We start from the raw sequence: 19,708 nt of genomic DNA on the forward strand, positions 1-19,708 counted from the left end.
GGGAGCTTAGAAGTAGAAAAAAAAAAAGAAAAAAAAGAGAAAGAGAAACAAAAACAAAAACAAAAAACCCCAAAACCCTAAGCCAAGGAGTAGGTTGTAAAACCAAGAACAATGCTCTTTAAACCTCAGGGTTTCAGACCAGGAGAGCCCTATGCATCAGATCACCACTAGAGGGCGGCGTGGAACAAGATTTTGTGCACCACTAAACCTCAGTCTTCATTAACTCAACATTGACTCACCCACAAAAGAAAAGCCTAAATATTGACGCTGCCATGGTTTTAAAAATAACATCTATGTAGCTCTATATCCCCATGCCCCAGAAGTTTATATGCCATACTGCTTTTGGAACTGGCTGTAAATATCGTAGTTAATTTGCAATTTAATATTTAACATTATAACTTTACCGAAAGAACGAGAGCCAAAAAACTCATCTTCACCAATGCATGTTACAAACACACTCGCTGTATAATTTACTACTGCCTTGTGCTTCAGAGTAATCCAAGTTTATGATTACCAAGAACAACCTCCCCGCTAGGTTACTAAATCACATAAATTCACTGGCTTGATGGGAGCTAAGCTATGATGCAAAGGCAAAAGGATGATACAGTGGACTTTGAGGACTTGGGGGAAAGGGTAGGAGGTGGGTGAGGGGCAAAAGACTACACATTGGGTACAGTGTACGCTGCTAGGGTGATGGGGGCACCAAAAATCTCAGAAATCACCTCTAAATAACGTCTTCATGTAACCAAACACCACCTGTTCCCCCAAAACCCACTGAAATTAAAATAATGAAACACTAAAAAAAGACTATAAGAACAATTCATAGTCACAGTTACTGTTCAAATATACCACAAAGACACTTTTGTGTCATGTAGAAAAAGTTACTATCATGATGGACAGGATTTAATTGAAACTCTGTGCATTGGTTGCTTTCTGGAGATTAAGGTCAATATAGTCATTCCAGATAAAGTAATTACATGTAAATCATATTTATCAGCATATTTAACTAGTAAATTCAAGTAAAATAAAATCAGGTTAAGTATTTTGAGTGCTGCATTATCAAATTTGCAAAATATTATAAGCTTTACTTTTCTTATTTTATAAGAACACTGAATGGATCCACTCTATATATCCAATAATTTAAAAATATGAATATTTGCAAGAATGAAATTTCATCATTTTTTTCTTTTTTCTTTTTTTTTTTTTTGAGACAGGGTCTCACTCTGTCACCCAGGCTGGAGTGCAGTGGCGTGATCTCGGCTCACTGCAATCTCTGCCTCCTGGGTTCAAATGATTCTTCTGCCTCAGTCTCCCGAGTAGCTGAGACTACAGGTGGGCCATAATGCTGGGCTAATTTTTGTATTTTTGGTAGAGACAGGGTTTCACCATGTTGGCCAGGCTGGCCTCGAACTCCTGACCTCAGGTGATCCACCCACCTTGACCTCTCAAAGTGCTGGGATTACAGGTGTGAGCCACCATGCCCGGCAGAAATTTTTTCATTTTGGTTTAAAGACTAAAACTGTAATTGTGAAAAAAATTTCTGGAAAATTTTTGTTTGCTGGATGATGTTAATGACTTAAAATGAGTAAAATCTAAATGTTACGTGATTGAAAAATGTACATATGTATCAGCCTAGTTATGTTATTAAAATGACTCCATATAAAATTAAAAAAAAATTCACTGGCTTTAATCTACATTCATGCCCTGTATTTCCTGATGTCCTTGATGTAGTTTTTCCCAGGTTGGTTAGCTACACACAGTCATTTTCCTACATCAAGTGAATTCAGTTCTTCCTGAGTATACAACCCATAAAGATAAAGGTAACCAAAAGAGTTTCTCCTCTTCCAGACACCAGTGACATGCTATAGTCAGTAACTATTTTAGTAACACTAGGTGATTTAATCTTTATGGGTGGAGACTGTTGTTGTAAGACTAGAAAGACAGGTAACACAGCCTTAATAATGATTTTGTATAACGAAGCTTGGATTAACTCTTGAAATCCAGTGGCGGTTCCAAAACACAAGTAGGTTACTTTTTTGAGTTTCAGTATTAGCTTCACTTATCATTATAGCACATTTTATCTAAAAGCAAATTGTCAAAAATGAGAAAACAACAAACAGTTGTGAGTACTCAGTTTCTGCATGTGTATTCAGTTTTGTGTTAGTGCAAGATGCTCTCTCTGCCCTATTTCTCATTATGCTAAGAATAAAAAAGGCACCTGATGTTACCAAATTCAAATAAAGTCTGAGCAAGAAGACGGCTGAATATTCAGACAGGGTTAAAAATCACTAGAGGCAACCCGACACATATCTTTATTAAAACACACTTAAGCCGGGCGCGGTGGCTCACTCCAGTAATCCCAGCACTTTGGAAGGCCGAGGCGGGCGGATCACGAGGTCAGGAGATCGAGACCATCCTGGCTAACACAGTGAAACCCCGTCTCTACTAAAAATACAAAAAATTAGCTGGGCGTGGTGGCAGGGGCCTGTAGTCCCAGCTACTCTGGAGGCTGAGGCAGGAGAATGACGTGAACCCGGGAGGCGAAGCTTGCAGTGAGCTGACATCACGCCACTGCACTCCAGCCTGGGTGACAGAGCGAGACTCCGTCTCAAACAAAAACAAAGAAAAAAAAAAACACACTTGCCAGCCAGGCGCAGTGGCTCACTCCAGTGATCCCAGCACTTTGGGAGGACAAGGTGGGCAGATCACTTGAGGTTAGGAGTTTGAGACCAGCCTGGCCAACATGGTGAAACCCTGTCTCTACTAAAAATATAAAAACTAGCCGGGTGTGGTGGTGACGTCTGTAATCTCAGCTACTCGGGAGGCTGAGGCAGGAGAATTGCTTGAACCCAGGAGACGGAGGTTGCAGTGGGCCGACACGGTGCCACTGTACTCCAGCCTCGGCAACACACTGAGACTCTGTCTCAAAAAAAACAAAAATAGAAAACAAAACAAAATACCCTCACAACTTCTCACTGCATTTAAAAGACAACATAGAAATTTTCTTTTTTTTTTTGCGACGGAGTTTTGCTCTTGTCACCCAGGCTAGAGAGCAGTGGCACAATCTCAGCTCACTGAAACCTCTGCTTCCTGGGTTCAAGCGATTCTCCTGCCTCAGCCTCCCGAGTAGCTGGGATTACAGGTGCCCGCCACCACGCCCGGCTAATTTTTTGTATTTTTAGTAGAGACAGGGTTTCACCATGTTGGGCAGGCACGCTGCCTCGAACTCCTGACCTTAGGTGATCTGCCCATCTTGGCTTCCCAAAGTAGTGGGATTACAGGCGTGAGCTACCGCGCCCGGCCAGAAATGTTTTAATCTTGAATTCCAGTATATAATTTAATATTATTTAATATTAATAATTTACTATTATTCAAGCCTGAAATAATCAACTTAACTTTTACAAGATCAAGACCTATGAAGATTTAAGTCAGTATTAAATAGATCAAGATTGCATTTAATTTCTTTATGAATCTCTATGTAACATATATCTAATATTTCTGAAACAAAGATTCAAACTGACTAATTTGACTAGGCTTTTAATTTTAATGTTACTTTTGAAAGTGACAAATTTAAGTCTTAATCCAAAATTATTATAATAGAGAAAATACAGCCTAACACTGATAAACGGATAAGTATTTAACAGTACCTATGACATGTACATAAACTTAGGCTTAACCAAGCATTCCATTCCAAAAATAAATTAATTCATAATGTGTTTTTAGTAAAGGAACGTACCAATTCTTTTACTCTGCTCTTTTCTAGGTTGAAGTCTAATTTGGTATCTGTTCGGACTTTGATCACTTCATCCTAAAAGGAGGGCAAACAACAAAGAAGGAAAAATCCAAAGTAAGAAACCCAAACTCTCTGAGGACGTGACACTGGGACCACTGCCCCCACTGTCCCTATCCTAGGTGAGGCAGCCCAGGGAGGGACAGAGCCAGGGGCTTCCAGAGAAATGGACCTAGGCCTCCTGGCATCAGGGAACTCTGGCCAAGCCACATCTGGAGGCAGCCCGTCCCAGGACTTCCCAGTTAGGCACAAATAACCCCCTTCTATGCTTATGCCAGTCTAGAGTGGGTTGTTGCTGCCTTTTTTTTTTTTTTTTGAGATGGAGTCTCACTCTGTCAACCAGGCTGGAGTGCAATGGCGTGATCTCCACTCACTGCAACTTCTGCCTCCTGCGTTCAAGCAATTCTCCTGTACCAGCCTCCTGAGTAGCTGGGATTATAGGTCCATGCCACCACGTCTGGCTAATTTTTGTATGTTTAGTAGAGATGGGGTTTCACCATGTTGGTCAGCTGGCGTTGAACTCCTGACCTTGTGATCCGCCCACCTCAGCCTCCCAAAGTGCTGGGAGTACTGGCGTGAGCCATCGCGCCCGGACTGTTGCTGCTTTTAACCTCAAGACTCCTCATACAATCTCCGAATGGAACTTATGAATAAAGCTGATCTTAAACAACTTTGCAAAGCAAAGAAGGACTCAAAGCAGCAAAATATTAAAATCCGGTTTACATAGAGCCTTTTCTCTGATACATATCAAAGCCTTTTTTTCTTTAACATCTATGTTTTTTCTATTTAAAAAACATCAAATAGTTGGCACAGTAAGCATTTAAAAATCACGTGTGATTCTCTAAAGACAGTCTAAGAGAATTTAAGGGTTCCTTCCATGCGGCACTTTAGAAAAACTTTTACTTAAAAATGACTTAATTCCTCCTAGAACACAATTTTCTTTTCTTTTTTTTTTTCTGAGACAGTTTCGTTCTTGTTACCACGGCTGGAGTGCAATGGCGCAATCTCGGCTCACTGCAACCTCTGCTTCCTGGGTTCAAGTGATTCTCCTGCCTCAGTCTCCCAAGTAGCTGGGATTACAGGCACCTGCCACCATGCCCACTTAATTTTTGTATTTTTAGTAGAGACAGGGTTTCACTATGTTGGCCAAGCTGGTCTGAACTCCTGACCTCAGGTGATCCACCCACCTCAGCCTCCCAAAGTGCTGGGATTACAGGCATGAGCCACCATGCCCGGCCACAATTTTCTTAATGAATATGGTTACAGACAACAGTAATTCATTCATTGGCTGTGTTCTTAGCTAAATCTTCCAATGTGTACTTTTGAGGCATATTACACAAACATTTCACAAAAAATTAAGTTTTTAAAAACATCTATTTCTAATATTATACTTAATAAGTTTATATAATTACAAACAAGCCAACAAACAGGAAAGTGGATCTTACCATTACTTGTTGTTTTAACTGATGTAGTTCGAGTTTTATTTTCTAAAAACACATAAAAAAAAAGTCATTAGAAAGAACATAAAACGTAGTAACCAACAAATATTACAATACATATTTATGCACAAGTTCCTCAGGTTTTTCCTTCATTCAGAACACCGTATTGATTGCAGAATGGCATTACAACACATGTATCTTGAAATCAGTTTGAATTCATCTTGAAGGCTACATAAAGTTAACTCAGTTGTGTTTGGCATACACATTTGCCTTCAGTGACCCTGCTTTATTTAGTATCTCCTTCAGTTTATCTTTTAACTAATTCTACCCTCAAATAACTGATTTCAAGGACAACCTAGAGAGTCTGAAACTTTACCACTTTACTTTTTGCTAGAAGGTTTCTTACAAGGCTAGGGTCAACAGGCAATAAATGGCCTTCCCTATTATGGGACTTTAAATAGGACCGAAAATAAAAGGAAAATGCATAGAGAGCACTTATTTAAATGCTGATCCCATATGCTCTATTTAAAGAAACACAAGAGATATTTCGCAGTAGCAATTATTCAAAATAACCAAAAACTGGAAACAATTCTAATACACATTACAATAGAATGATGGGGCCTATTGATGTTAAGACTATAGACAATGAAAAAAATGATCTCTTGCTACAAGACACACAGTATGATACCATCAAATGGTTCTAGAATAGGCGAAACTAGCCAATGGTGTTATCAGCCAGGACAGCGTTTCCTCTGGGGCAGGGGCAACTGAGAGGCATGAGAGAGACTTCTGGGACACTGGGCAAGTTTTCCTGCTCGATCTGACTGGAAGTGCACACTGTTTGAAAATTCACTGAGATGTACACTTAACGTGTGCTCTTTTATGTGTATATAATTTATCTCAATGTCTTAATATAATCAACTTTCTAAGTGTGAGTGGCTCTGTTTTACCTCATTTTCTGCTCTGAGGGCTGAAAATTCACTCTTCTCCAAAATAATCATATCCTTTTTCACATTCGCAATCTGAGACATTACTTGCTGAAAAGTGATTTCCTAGGAAAAGAAAAACAAAACACATAATCTAGTCTACCCTAAAAAGTCCACTTCCTATCATCTCAATGTGCTATCTTCTTATTGAGAAACCAGGAGAATGTGGACACAAAAAGAGGTTCAGTAAGGTCATCCTTTATTCCAAAAGGGGAAAAGGAAAAGAAAAAAAACAACACATATCTGGCCAGGCAAGGTGGCTCACACCTGTAATCCCAATACTTTGGGAGGCCAAGGCAGGTGGATCGCTTGAGCCAAGGAGTTCGAGACCAGCTTAAGCAACATGGTGAAACCCCATCTCTACCAAAAGTACAAAAATTAGCCAGCTGCAGCAGTGCACGCCTGTAGTCCCAGCTACTTGGGAGGCTGATGTGGGAGGATCGCTTGAACCCAGGAGGTCAACGAGGCTGCAGTGAGCTGAGACTGCACCACTGCACTCCAGCCTGGGCAAATGAGTGATACCCTGTCTCAAAAAAACCCCCCCAAAACACAAAAAAACAAAAACCACATATCTGGTTATTGTTACCAAGTGAATCACAGCTAAAAGCGTGGTGATCTGAAGACTCGAGAACATGATGCTATAATACTACAATTCAGGCCACGTCTCCATTTATTAAAGTATATTTCACTGGAATAATTTTGAACAGTGAGCTTTCAAGCATAACGATTCTACAACTGTTGACTAAATAGTTCTGAGTAAGTATTTTTTATGCCACTGTAATCTTTTGCCTCTTAATCATGGTAAAAGTTACTATATACTTTTCAATGGGGTATTATCCAAAAAATTATATTAAAACATTACTACAAATAATACCCCATCTTCAGAGTCCTAATTTGCTAAACCACCCAACAAGGCTAACCTGCTGCATCTTGGTGACCATATCTTTGTAGACGATGTCCATGTTGGCCTCCAGGATCTTGACCAATGCAGACACAATGATTTCTGCTTGTTGAGTAGCAAACCCTAAGCAAGCACACAAGCAAAAAAAATCATGCTCAGAGTTACAAAAGCCCACAGTAAACGCACACATTCATGTGAATGTCCAAATCCAGAAGGAAGAGTACAGCACAGTGTGGTAGGAGGCAGGGAGGAGGGTACAGCCACAAACTATGACGTGTTGGTCACTCAGAGCAAGCACGAAACATACAAGTTGGCTTCCCCAGGTACCAGTGGCTTTGCTAACTGATCTGTAAGTCCTTTCTAGCTATCAAAAGTCATGTTTTCAGAGACTATTTAATGACATAGACAATGCCGGCAAGTCAACGTCAAGTGAAAAAAGGCAAGACTCAAAATTACAGATGCAATTCTTGTTTTTATAATTTAACAAAGATTCAGTCATTTTTATTTTCTTCTTTATGTTTCTCTGCATTATGTAGATTTTCTACGGTGGACAATATTTCTTTAATTTTATAATATGTACATTATTAAAAAATAATTTCCTTAAATAGGAAAGCTCAGTTGTTTTATGTCCAGCATAAGGCAGTCAAATCATTGACTATATAAATAGTAATCTAGCTGTTGGCTAACTTCATGTTAAAAGACAAAATCAGTTCTTTCATTTTTCCTCCACAATTCTCTTCAGTAACTAGTCTAGGGGACCCAAAGTAGAAAAAATATGTTCTTTGGTAGTCAATAAATGATACTGAATTGAATGATAGAGATTCAATGCAGGACTTGGTATTGTTTTTTTTTTTGAGACAGAGTTTCGCTCTTGTTGCCCAGGCTGGAGTGCAATGGCGCGATCTCAGCTCACAGCAACCTCCACCTCCCAGGTTCAAGCCATTCTCCTGCCTCAGCCTCCGGAGTAGCTGGAATTACAGGCATGCGCCACCATGCCCAGCTAATTTTGTATTTTCAGTAGAGAAGAAGTTTCTCCGTGTTGGTCAGGCTGTTCTCGAACTCCCGACCTCAGGTGATCTGCCCGCCTTGGCCTCCCAACGTGCTGGGATTACAGGCGCAAGCCACCACGCCTGGCCAGTACTTGGTATTGTTTTTAAAAACATTGGATAGTAACTCCTATTTAACATAAATTCTAATTAAATGCTTAAAACTGAGTGCCTGGGAAATAGTTCTATTAAATGCTTCCAGCTATAAGAATTTCAGAAGAATCTATTGATTCCTGTAATTAATTGTGTATTTTTTGGAATAAAGTAGTACTTAATTAATGGAATTTGTGTGGATGGGATGAAGCATGGGACTATAATGAACAAAAAAACCAAAGACACAGATTTAAAGAAGAAGGAAAAAAACCTCCAAAGACCTATTCCCATCACTTTTGTCAAAATTCTTTAATTTTTCAACATATGTTGCGCACATGTCTAGAAAAAAAATACAAAAGGTTACTCACCAAAATGTTAACATTGTTTAGCTCTGACTCTGTTTTCTTTTTTCTCGTCTGTCTTCCTAGTTTTTAAAAACTCAAACTAAACTTTTGCCAAATTTTAAAGTTTTATTAAGAAGAGTTCACTGGCTGGGTGTGGTGGCTCACGCCTGTAATCCTAACACTCTGGGAGACCAAGGCGGGAGGATCTTTGAGCCTAGGAGTTCAGAACCAGCATGGGCAACATAGTGAGATCCCATCTCCATTTTAATGTAAATAAATTTTTAAAAAATTGTAATTAAAAAAAGAGTTCATGTTTAAACATAATTAGGTTTGGCAACTGGACACAGTGGTTCACGCCTGTAATCCCAGCACTTTGAGAGGCCAAGGTAGGTGGATCACTTGAGGTCAGCAGTTTGAGACCAGCCTGGCCAACATGGTGAAACCCCGTCTCTAGTAAAAATACAGAAAAATTATCCAGGTGTGGTGGTGCATGCCTGTAATCCCAGCTACTCAGGAGGATGAGGTGGGAGGATCACTTGAAACCGGGAGGTGGGGGTTGCAGTAGGCCAAGACTGAGCCACTGCACTCCAGCCTGGGCGAAAGAGTGAGACTGTGTCTCAAAAAAAAAAAAAAAAGAAAAGAAAAAAATTAGGTTTGGCAATGATGAGGAAAAGAAAAATAAAGGTAGAAAGAGAACTTATGTTGACTGTAAAACAAACTCTAAAGCCCTATACTTTATAACCACTTGTGGGAGGAGAAAGGGATAAGAAAAAGTGGAAGTCTTGGCCGGGCGCGGTGGCTCACGCCTGTAATCCCAGCACTTTGGGAGGCCGAGGCAGGCGGATCACGAGGTCAGGAGATCGAGACCATCCTGGCTAACACAGTGAAACCCCGTCTCTACTAAAAATACAAAAAATTAGCCAGGCGTTGTGGCAGGCGCCTGTAGTCCCAGCTACTTGTAGTCTTAGGTACTCGGAAGCCTGAGGCAGGAGAATGGCATGAACCCGGGAGGCGGAAATTGCAGTGAGCCGAGATTGTGCCATTGTACTCCAGCCTGGAAGACAGAGCCAGACTCCGTCTCCAAAAAAAAAAAAAGTGGAAGTCTGAAAACCTACTGAGTTATGAGGCAGAAATTAATTTTTTGTAGACACAAGGGAATAGGACAGAACCAGGGTGAGATGACAGGCATATGAGAAATTTTGTTAACCTGAAGACACAGGTCTGGATAAAGAAAGGGTAGAATATGCCTTGAAAAGTCCTTCCTGGCCTCCTACTCAGCCAGTCATCTCAGACACCCCCAACTCATCCATGTTGGATTGAACAGCCCCTCCATACCACGTACTGCAGCGTGGCCCTCACACCACAGTCCTGAAAGATGCAAATAACCATGGGTTAAGGTTTAAAATCAAGAAAACTAGGAAGATTTCTGCTTATCAATTTTTTTTTTTTTTTTTTTTTTTTTGGTAGAGTGAGGCTCTCACTATGTTGCACAGACTGGTCTTGAACTCCTGGGTTCAAGCCATCCTCCCACCTCAGCCTCCTGAAGTGCTGGGATTACAGGCATGAGCCACCTCGCCTGGCCTTATCAGCGTAACTTTACATGCTCCCTTCTCACTTCTACTTTTCTCTTTTAAATTCTGTACTGAAAGAAGTTTTGGCGAAAAAAGCCTACTGTTTGACAGGAAAAGTTGTGAAAATTATTACACAGCATATGACAGTTTTTCCAAAGTTCATTCATACGTATTATCTTGTTTAATATTCAAAAAGATCTTTGGAATTCGTATTACACTCATACTATAGATGGGCAAATAAATGGAAACTGAGAAGGGGAAAAAAGCTTCCTAAGCTAGGCAACTAGAAGTCTGCAGGGTTAGGCTCGAGCCCAGAGCTGCTGTCTCCCACAAAGCACAGAATAATTCATTCCGTCACTTTGTCTTAGGCATGTAAAGTACCTCTACAGAGAGTAACTTTTCTGACACAAACATGTACAACTGGACAAATAACTACACAATGAAGTAAAAGCACAGGCAAATTTATTTCACAAGCATAATTTACACTATTTTGAAATTCTGATTTTTGAGAATGTGTCACCATATAGAGAATTATAATCGGTGTATTTGTCTAAATATGATTTAGTATGAGAATGTTCCCTACATTCTAAGTCTAAAGTGCATTTTCAATGAATGCCATATATACCAGAACAATCTTTTATCTTAACAGCAATAACGGAGAATGTTAGCCTGAGTATTAAAAAGAAAAAAGAGGGCTGGGCGCGGTGGCTCACTCCTGTAATCCCAGCACTTTAGGAGGCTGAGGCGGGCAGATCACAAGGTCAGGAGTTCGAGACCAGCCTGGCCAACATGGTGAAACCCCATGTCTATGAAAAACACAAAAATTAGCTGGGCGTGGAGGCTCGTGCCTATAATCTCAGCTACTCAGGAGGCTGAGGCAGGAGAATCGCTTGAACCCGAGGTGGAGGTTGCAGTGAGCCGAGATGGCGCCACTGCACTCCAGCCTGGGTGACAGGGCGAGACTCCATCTCAAAAAAAAAAGAAAAAAGAAAAAAGAACAGTAAGTTGAAATTATCAAGAACTGCTACTCAGCAACATTTCAATTTCACAGGATTTTAAAAAGCACACAAGACGCACAGTAATAAAACTATCACTTCTGTGCTTCAGACACTGTTGTCATAGGAATCATTCCTCAGCTTTGCTGACTTGTGTCTAAATTTTTACCTATAACACTGTACTTCCATGGTGATGTTACAGAAATACACTTCACTTGGACAAAGAGACAATGTGTGAGAAAAGTCTCCATTCTATTGATGAAGCAAAAATGTCCTCAAGCAAAAAATGAGGACTTAAAAAAATGGAGATTAATTAAAAGATTGCCCATAGGCCTAAAAGTCAAAGAGATATAAAAATCAGCCAGACATGGTGGTGTGTGCCTGTAGTCCCAGCTACTCGGGAGGCTGAGGTGGGAGGATGGCTTGAGCCTGGGAGGCAGGTTACAGTGAGCCAAGACTGCGCCACTGCAATCCAGCCTGGGTGACAGAGCCAGAGCCTGTCTCTAAATAAATAAATTAATTAAATACAAATAAAAAATAGAAGTCAAAGAGGAACATGAGAAATTAAATGAAACCATAAGAGAAGTCATAATTTAAAGTGTTTTTCTAAGGCACTAAATGACAAATGAGAGAGGATTACCATTGTCTTCCAGTAAGCACACTAAGGCATGAGTGTCGAAGTAGAGTTTCCTGCTCCCAGAAGAGGTGAAATCTCTCCTTTTGCGCTCCAGCTGCAGGGATCCAGCAGACAAGCTTAGCTCTAGGGTGGAAAGGACAGTAAGCTCAAAACAGACTTCATGCAAAACAAAAGCAACTCAGCACCCAGAGAAAATAAGGCATACCCCAAAGCCTACGTGGTACTTTATAACAGCTTCGTTGAGATATACAATTCACCCAATTTCAAGCATACAGTTCAATAGGTTTTGGCATAGAGTTGTGCTACCATCCCACAATCAAATTTAGAATACTTTCATCACTGTCAAGACAAATTGTACCCCTTAGCTGTCACCTTCCAATTCCCCCAGCCCTTCTCAACTGCCCCCAACCATATCCAGGACAAGCACTGGTCTATTTGCTGTCTCTTTTGTTTACCTACTCTGAAGATTTCATAGAAATGGAATCATATAATATATACAGTCTTTTGTGACTGGCTTCTTTCACTTAGCATGTTTTCAAGGGTCATCCATGTTGTAGCACGTCAGTACTTTTATTTCTTGGTATTGCTGAATACTCCTCCATTGTATAGCTACATTAAATTTTGTGTATCCATTTAGTAGTTGAAGGATGCTTGAGCTGTTCCTACTTCCTAGCGATTACGAATTACATGGACGTTGTTTTCAATGATCTTGAGAATATACTTAGGAGTAGAATTGCTGGATCATATGATAACTCCATGTTTGTTTTAGCAACTGCCAGACTGTTTTCCAAAGCAGCTATACCATTTTACACTCCCTCTAGCAGCGCACGAGGGTCTCAATTTCTCCACATCCTCACCAACCCTTGCTATTATCTGGGTTTTTAAAAAATTACAGTCATCCTATTGGGCGTAAAGTGGTATCTCACTGTGGTTTTAATCAGCATTTCCCTGATGACTAATGATGCTGAGCATCTCTTTATGGGCTTGTTGGCCATTTGGATATCTTCTTTGGAGAAATGTGTATTCAAGTCAGCTATGGTTTGAACGTGTTTCCCAAAGTTTATGTGTTGAAAACTTAATCCCCAAAGCAACAGTGTTGAGAGGTGGGTCGTTTAAGGGATGATGACTAGGCTATCAGGAGGGCTCTGTTCATGAATGGATTAATGCTGCTATCCTGGGGGTAGGTTTCTGATAAAAGAATGAGTTTGCCACCCCTTCCCCGACACGTGTGCTGTTCTGCCTTCTGCCATGTTATGAAGCAGCAAGAAGGGCCTGACCAGATGTGGTCCCCTCAATCTTGAACTTCCTAGCCTCCAGAACGGCAAGAAATGTGTCTCTTTTCTTTATAAAGTACCAGTCTGTGGTATCTCCTTATAGCAGCACAAAACAGACTAAGGCAAAGTCCTTTGCCCATTTTTAATAGGGTTGTCTTTCTATTACTGAGCTGTAAGAGTTCTTCATATATTCTAGATACAAGCTCCTTATCTGATTATGATTTGAAAATATTTTCTCCCATTCTGTCGGTTGTCTTTTCACTCTTTGATACTGTCTTTTGAAGCACAGAAGTTTACTTTTGATGAAGTCCAATTGATCTGTTTTTTCTTTTGTTGCCTGTGCTTTTTTCTTTTGTTGCTTGTGCTTTTGGTAACATACGTAAGAAACCACTAGGTAATCCAAGTACATGAAAATTTACACCCATGTCTTCTAAGAGTTTTACAGTTTTAGCTCTTACATTGAGGTCTTTTCCTCATTTTGGATTAGTGTTTTAAATGGTGTGTGGTAGTGGGTTCGGCTTCATTCTTCTCCATGTGGACATCTAGTTGTCCCAGCACCATTCCCTCCACTGAAATGTCTTGTCACTCTTGTTGAAAATCAGTGGGCTGTAAGCATGAGGCCTTGTGTCTGGGCTCTCCATTCTAATGCATTGATCTATGTGTTTGTCCTTACGCCAGTGCCACACTTTCTTGATTACTTTTAAGTTTGTTTTAAGTTTGACATTAGAAAGTGTTTTTTTTTGTTGTTGCTCTTAACTTTTTTTTAAGACAGGGTCTCGCTCTATTGCCCAGGATGGAATGCAGTGGTGCAAGCATAGCTCACTACAGACTCGACCTCAGCCTCCCAAGGTGTGGGTTATAAACTCTGTTGTTTGTCAAGGTTGTTTAGCTATTCTTGTTTTCTTGTATTTCCCTATGAATTTTAGGATCTGTGTGTCAATTTCTACAAGAAAACCACTGGGATTTTGATAGGGGTGTGTTACATTTGTAGATCAGTTTGAAAAGTACTGCCACCTTAATATTAAGTATTCAGATCAATGAACATGGATGTCTTTCCATTTATTTGGGAACATTATACTTTAAAGTACATTATACTTTAAGTACATTGTACTTTTTATAAGTTGCTGGATTTGGCTTGCTAGTATTTTGTTAAGGATTTTCTCATCTTTAATCATAAGAGATATCGGTCAATAGCATTCTTTTCTTGTAATGTCTTCGCAAAAGCCTATCTTTAGAGAGCTATGTTCTAACAATTTTTACATTACCTTTTCTATAAGTTTTTGTGCATTTAGCCACAGATCCAATCCATTCTGTAAACTTCTTGTTTCAAGGTACTCATCTGAGGGAGGTGGTATAGTATATGGTACAGTTGGCTTTTGGATTTTATGAATTGCTAAAATCTTTTTTTTTTTTTAATTGGGCCAGGTGAACTAGTTCATGGTTGTAATTCCAATACTTTGAGAGGCCAAGGTGGGAAGATCACTTGAGGCCAGGTATTCGAGACCAACCTGGGCAACACTGCAAGACCTCGTCTCAAAAAAAAAAAAAAAAAAAAAAAAAATTAGCCGAGTGTGGTGGTGTGTGCCTGTATTCCCAGCTACTCCCAGCTACTTGGGAGGCTGAGGCAGGAGGATGGCTTGAGCCCAGGAGTTTGAGGCTGCAGTGAGCTATGATTGCACCACTGCACTCCAGCCTGGGTGACAAAGCAAGATCCTGTATCGAAAACAAAAATATTAAAAGGCCGGGCGTGGTGGCTCACGCCTGTAATCCCAGCACTTTGGGAGGCCGAGGCAGATGGATCACGAGGTCAGGCATTCACGATCAGCCTGGCCAAGATGGTGAAACCCCGTATCTACTAAAAATACAAAAATTAGCCATGCGTGGTGGCGGGCACCTGTAATCCCAGCTACTCGGGAGGCTGAGGCAAGAGAATTGCTTGAACCCGGGAGGCGGAGGTTGCAGTGAGCCAAGATCGCACCACTGCACTACAGCCTAGGTGACACAGCGAGACTTCATCTCAAAAAAATAAATAAATTAAAAATAAATAAATAAAACAATATTTGAGTTGCCAATTTTTAATTGTGTCATGAAAGAACTTTTAAATATAGCTGCTTACTACTACTATTAAATATTGTACTAAAAAAGACCTTATGACACCAAAAGAAAAAAAAAGATGAACAATCAAAGGAACTTCCATTTAATCAACTTAGTATATGAAAATCTTGCTACATATTTGTCATTACTTTTCTAATTTTGCCATTAACTGGCACCAGTGTGAGGTCTGGTGTTGTAGAAGTCTGGTAGGAGCAAGAAGGGTCACCTGCCAACTCAAAGGTCAAAGGTTTCCCCAGCAGGCCTCTGAATGACCAGAAAGATGCTCCAGCTGATCAGCTTCCACTCTCAGTCCTTCACCCCGATTACCCTATAATGAAATCGAGAGTAAACAAAACAAAAAAATGGACTGAACCCTACAGATGTGACGCTTTGCTGCAGCCTATGGGAGTCGTTCCCAGCCTACTCACAGCTTGGGAAGGGGAGGGTAGCTGAGCTCACTGTAAGCATCCAGATGAGTGCAAGAGACGCAATAATCCATATCTGTATCAAGAACCATTTGCAGACTGACACAATATAAAGTGCAATGACTTATGTGTGTTTGTGTTTGTTGGTAAAACTGGGCCCTGAGATTCAAAGAACCACTGTGCTATGACAGGAGGTCCTTGACCTGGCATACAAAGCCCTTGCTATTTATGACCACGCTTATCCTTTCAGCTTTCTTTCTAGCAACCTAAGCTATTCTATTTTCCTGCAATTGCATGCTTAAGCATGGCTTGCTCCCCTTTCCCAATCGTTAAACTTTAAGCATTCTTTTTACCCTTCTTCATTAAATTGCCAATTTACTGAGTATACATTATGTTCCAGGTGTGGCATTTTCTTTTTTACACTTTATGGTTCTCTCTGCTTCCTCCACCCAGCTAAGGGAGCAACCTTTATTGAGCCCATACCTGTGTTCTCAGCTCAGTACAGATAGCTCATCGTAGCACTTACTACATTATTTCCTCATCTGTATCATCTATTTGTCCAAGCTGCCCAGGAGCAGCCAGTCTTGCTCATTTTTTATCTTTAGCATCTGGCAAGGGGCCTGGCATACAGCAGGCTAGGAATAATTTTTTTTTTTTTGGTAATTGAACTGTAATGACTTCTATAATCTGGATTATGAAACTGTCTAGAGGGAAAATTTGAGATGAATTCCTTTCTCCTCAGTACTTCCCTTTTCACATAAACGAGCTCGCTTAAATCTGGTACCTCTTTTTTAGTTTATTTCCAGTCCTGAGACTAAAACTGGCCTCCATGAGAAGAGACCCAGGATGTCTGCCCAACACAGAAGAGACCTAGCTTGAGGAAACAGTGGGAGTGAAGGAATGAAAGCACTTCTCCAGGGGACCTCCTAAGGACCACCTCACCTGCCCCAGAACTCTACTGGACTGCCCCATGTGTCAGGGAGCTCGAAAACACCTGAGTCTGGAATGACTTGTGAAGAGTGACAGGGTTACTCTAGACCTAAATTCCTTGTTTCTAGTAAGAAAATAATCATTCATGTATTTAAAACATAACCTCCTCACCCCCACCCCCACATAAACAAAACAATCACATGACTACTTTGTAACGCCAGTTTGGATACTATAGTTTTTTTTGTTATTGTTCTTTTCCAAAAAGATTGGAACCAGAAACAGCAAGCTTATTTCCAAGAAATCCTGCCTCTGAAAGGTCGACAGAAGGGCTGGCCACTTTCCATTGGTCACTCCAACCCCTGATGAGGGAAGGAAATGCCCTCTTGCCTTCTGTCAAAGGGCAGTACCTGAGGACACCGCCAACTCCCAGACTCCTCACTGATCATAAGGAAGCGAGCCAACTGAGCTGTGTCAACGTGTAACATGCAATTCCCCTTTCTGGGGACCTTCAGCATATCAAGAGAATATTAAAAACCCACAATTACAATAGAGGCCCAAAGGTAGCCTTGGACAGGATGAGGAAACCAAATACAAACTTCCTACTCATGACATCCTTAAGTAGCTCAACTGAGAACCTCAGGCACCAAGCAAACAAATGGTTGGGAAACGCTCATTGGCTGGTTAATGGGCATACATGCTTCCTTAACTGTGTCTCTGCTCTCTTCTGTTTTTATGCATCCATACTCATTTTTTATGATGACTGAAGAATGAGATAGCTGACACTAAAACAACAGTACCACCTTACTGATTGGTCCGCAAATCCGTGAGAAAGAACACTCTCTTTTTGCCCTATACTCTTGCATTGAGAGAAAAACAAATTGGAAATTACTAGCTTGTCAGAAAAAGCACAACAAAAGGCAAAATACAGAATAAAGACCAAACTCATCTCCGACTCCTAATTACTGAAGGACAGTGACACCGAGTTCACTACTCATTCCCCACTCTCTGTATATAAAGTTTCCTTCACTTTATTGCTCTACTAATCAGTTTTTACCCCAGCCAATGATATTCTTAAATTATAGATATGGTCAACATTTAGTGGGCCTATCTGTTGAAGAAAATATGAAAAATGTGTAGTTAGTGATGGCTACTAATGAATATGTATAGACTGCCCAAAGTGATAATTTTGCCAAGTCTGTTGATTATCAGAAATGATTTTTTTCTTTAATCAACAATATGCTATCTAATAAATTGATTCTATTTACTTTCCTCATCTCCAGGGCAGTGATCTCTCTCACCTCCTTTAAATAGTCATGCGCCCCACAACTACCTTTCAGCCCAGGACAGAGGGGCACACACGACAGTGGTCTATGAGACTATAATACATATTTTTACTCTACCTTTTCTACATTTAGATGCGCAAATACCATTGTGTTCAGATTGCCTCTAGTATTCAGTACGGTAACATGCTGTTCAGGTTTGTAGCCTAGGAGCACTAGCCTCTACCTGATAGTCTAGGTGTGTAGTAGGCTGTAGCATCCAGGTTTGTGTAAGCACACTCTACAATATTCACACAAGGAAGAAGTCGCCTAATGACTCATTTCTCAGTAGGCGACTGTCCTGAAGAGATGCATGACTCTAATTAAATGCTACCTTATCAATGAAATCGATTCTGATCACCCTATTTAAATTCACAACTGGAGACCCATTCCACTTCCCAAGCCTTATTCTATTTTTCTATACCAGGCATCGAATTATGAATATATAAAAATTATTTGTATATATAAATTATATATACATCAATTATGCATACGTATATCCACACACACATATTTACTGCGTCTGCTCTGCTAGAATTAAGCTCCAGAGGGAAGATTTTGTGGACTGATATATCTCACACATCTAGAAAAGCGCCCGGGACAGGGCAGACGCTAGGACTCCACGAATTAATGATTCCATCAGAATTTGAAATCAAACTGTAAAGCAATCCCTTCATTTCCCAGAGCTTTGCTCCTCAAACATACACACCCCTTCCCCTTGAACGCCCAACAGGCTGGGCGCTGCCAAACAGAACTCCCGGAAGGCGGCGCCCAAAAGCAGACCCTAGGAGTGGGCGGGCACCACCTCCCCACCCCAGCACGCACCTCCCTCCAACTTTAGCGCCCGGGATTCCCAGGAATTCGTCTCTTCTGGGCTAAGCCCCGCCACCGCGGCCGAGCAGGGCGGGCCCGGACCTTCGACCCACGCTCCGGGCAGATGCCGGTGGCCTTGGAGGACCCGCCCTCCGGCCTGCCGGGCCTTTCCTCGGGGAGGCTGTAGCTGAGATCCCCGCCCCGCCGTTCAACCCCGCGAGACGAGCCCCCTCTCCTCTCCCGCCCGGGCCTCACCTCTCCTGCAGGAAACGAGTGCAGGGGCCGGGCCGTGGTACTGGGGAAGGGCGCCGGCGGCAGCGGCGACGCCCGGTGAGCACCTCCACGCGCCGCTGCGCCCGGCCGGGGGTGCGGCATACCCGAGGCGCGAGCGCTCCCAGTCCCCGAGCTGCCGGCGCGGGGCTGCGGCGGCCAAGCGCGGGGAGGGCACTAGCAGGAGGAGGAGCAGCGGTGAGGCACGTGACACGCCGCCGCGGGCCGCCGGGGCGCGAGGGCGCAGCGCCCCCAGACCGTGGGACAGCGCAGAGAGGCAGCGGCGTGCTGAGGTTTCGCTGCCGCCCGGTCTTCCGCTGAGGCCCACGGGCAAGAAGAGAAGCCGCCGGCGGCCGGGCAGGCGCTGGGTCCTCTGGCCGCCGACCGAGCCGCAGTCCATCCCCGAGCCGTTCACTGGCCCGGGCGCGCGCTCATGCCTCTCGCTCTTGGCGCCGGTCACGCGCGGTCCAGGCCCAGAGTCCGACAGCGGGAGCGAGCGTGGGCGACAGCGCAGGACCGCCCTTTCCTGCCGGGCGCGCGGGCGGGGCTCGGGACGCGCGCCGGGGGTGGGGTGGGGTGGGGCGGGGCGGCAGGAGCCCGCCGTGGCGCTCCGAGATGCGGGGACGAGACGGGATGGCTAGTCTCGGGGTGCCGCGGGGACCGTGCGAGCCCCCACCCCATTCGCTAGGCGACGGCGGCGACCGGGAGGAGCCTGCGGGCACTCCGGAACTGGAAGGAGCTTGTTGCTGTCACGATTTGCATATTCACTGCGCTGCTGTCC

The 19,708-nt window shown here is 42.4% G+C and overlaps 1 protein-coding gene across 3 annotated transcripts in view; it reads right to left on the reverse strand.

Annotated features, from left to right (window-relative positions):
- Positions 1-19,660, reverse strand: part of MCUR1 (mitochondrial calcium uniporter regulator 1) — a 28,040-nt gene extending 8,380 nt beyond the window's left edge. For 2 of the 3 annotated variants that reach the window (XR_010157903.1, XM_009450545.5), the window contains exons 1-6: positions 18,913-19,638; positions 11,806-11,925; positions 7,136-7,239; positions 6,180-6,281; positions 5,236-5,277; positions 3,737-3,808 (exon numbers count right to left, since the gene is read on the reverse strand). Coding sequence is in view for 2 of the 3 variants with exons in the window: in XM_009450545.5 (XP_009448820.3) it covers positions 3,737-3,808; positions 5,236-5,277; positions 6,180-6,281; positions 7,136-7,239; positions 11,806-11,925; positions 18,913-19,327 (855 nt within the window). In the remaining variant the exon portion in view is untranslated. Of the gene's footprint in view, positions 1-3,736; positions 3,809-5,235; positions 5,278-6,179; positions 6,282-7,135; positions 7,240-11,805; positions 11,926-18,912 lie in introns of all 3 variants that reach the window. The other variant, XM_518247.8, reaches the window with a different exon arrangement.
- Between the last annotated feature and the right edge of the window lie 48 nt (positions 19,661-19,708).

The sequence above is a fragment of the Pan troglodytes genome, chromosome 5 (assembly GCF_028858775.2).
Source record: "Pan troglodytes isolate AG18354 chromosome 5, NHGRI_mPanTro3-v2.0_pri, whole genome shotgun sequence".
In the NCBI taxonomy this organism is placed as follows: domain Eukaryota; kingdom Metazoa; phylum Chordata; class Mammalia; order Primates; family Hominidae; genus Pan; species Pan troglodytes.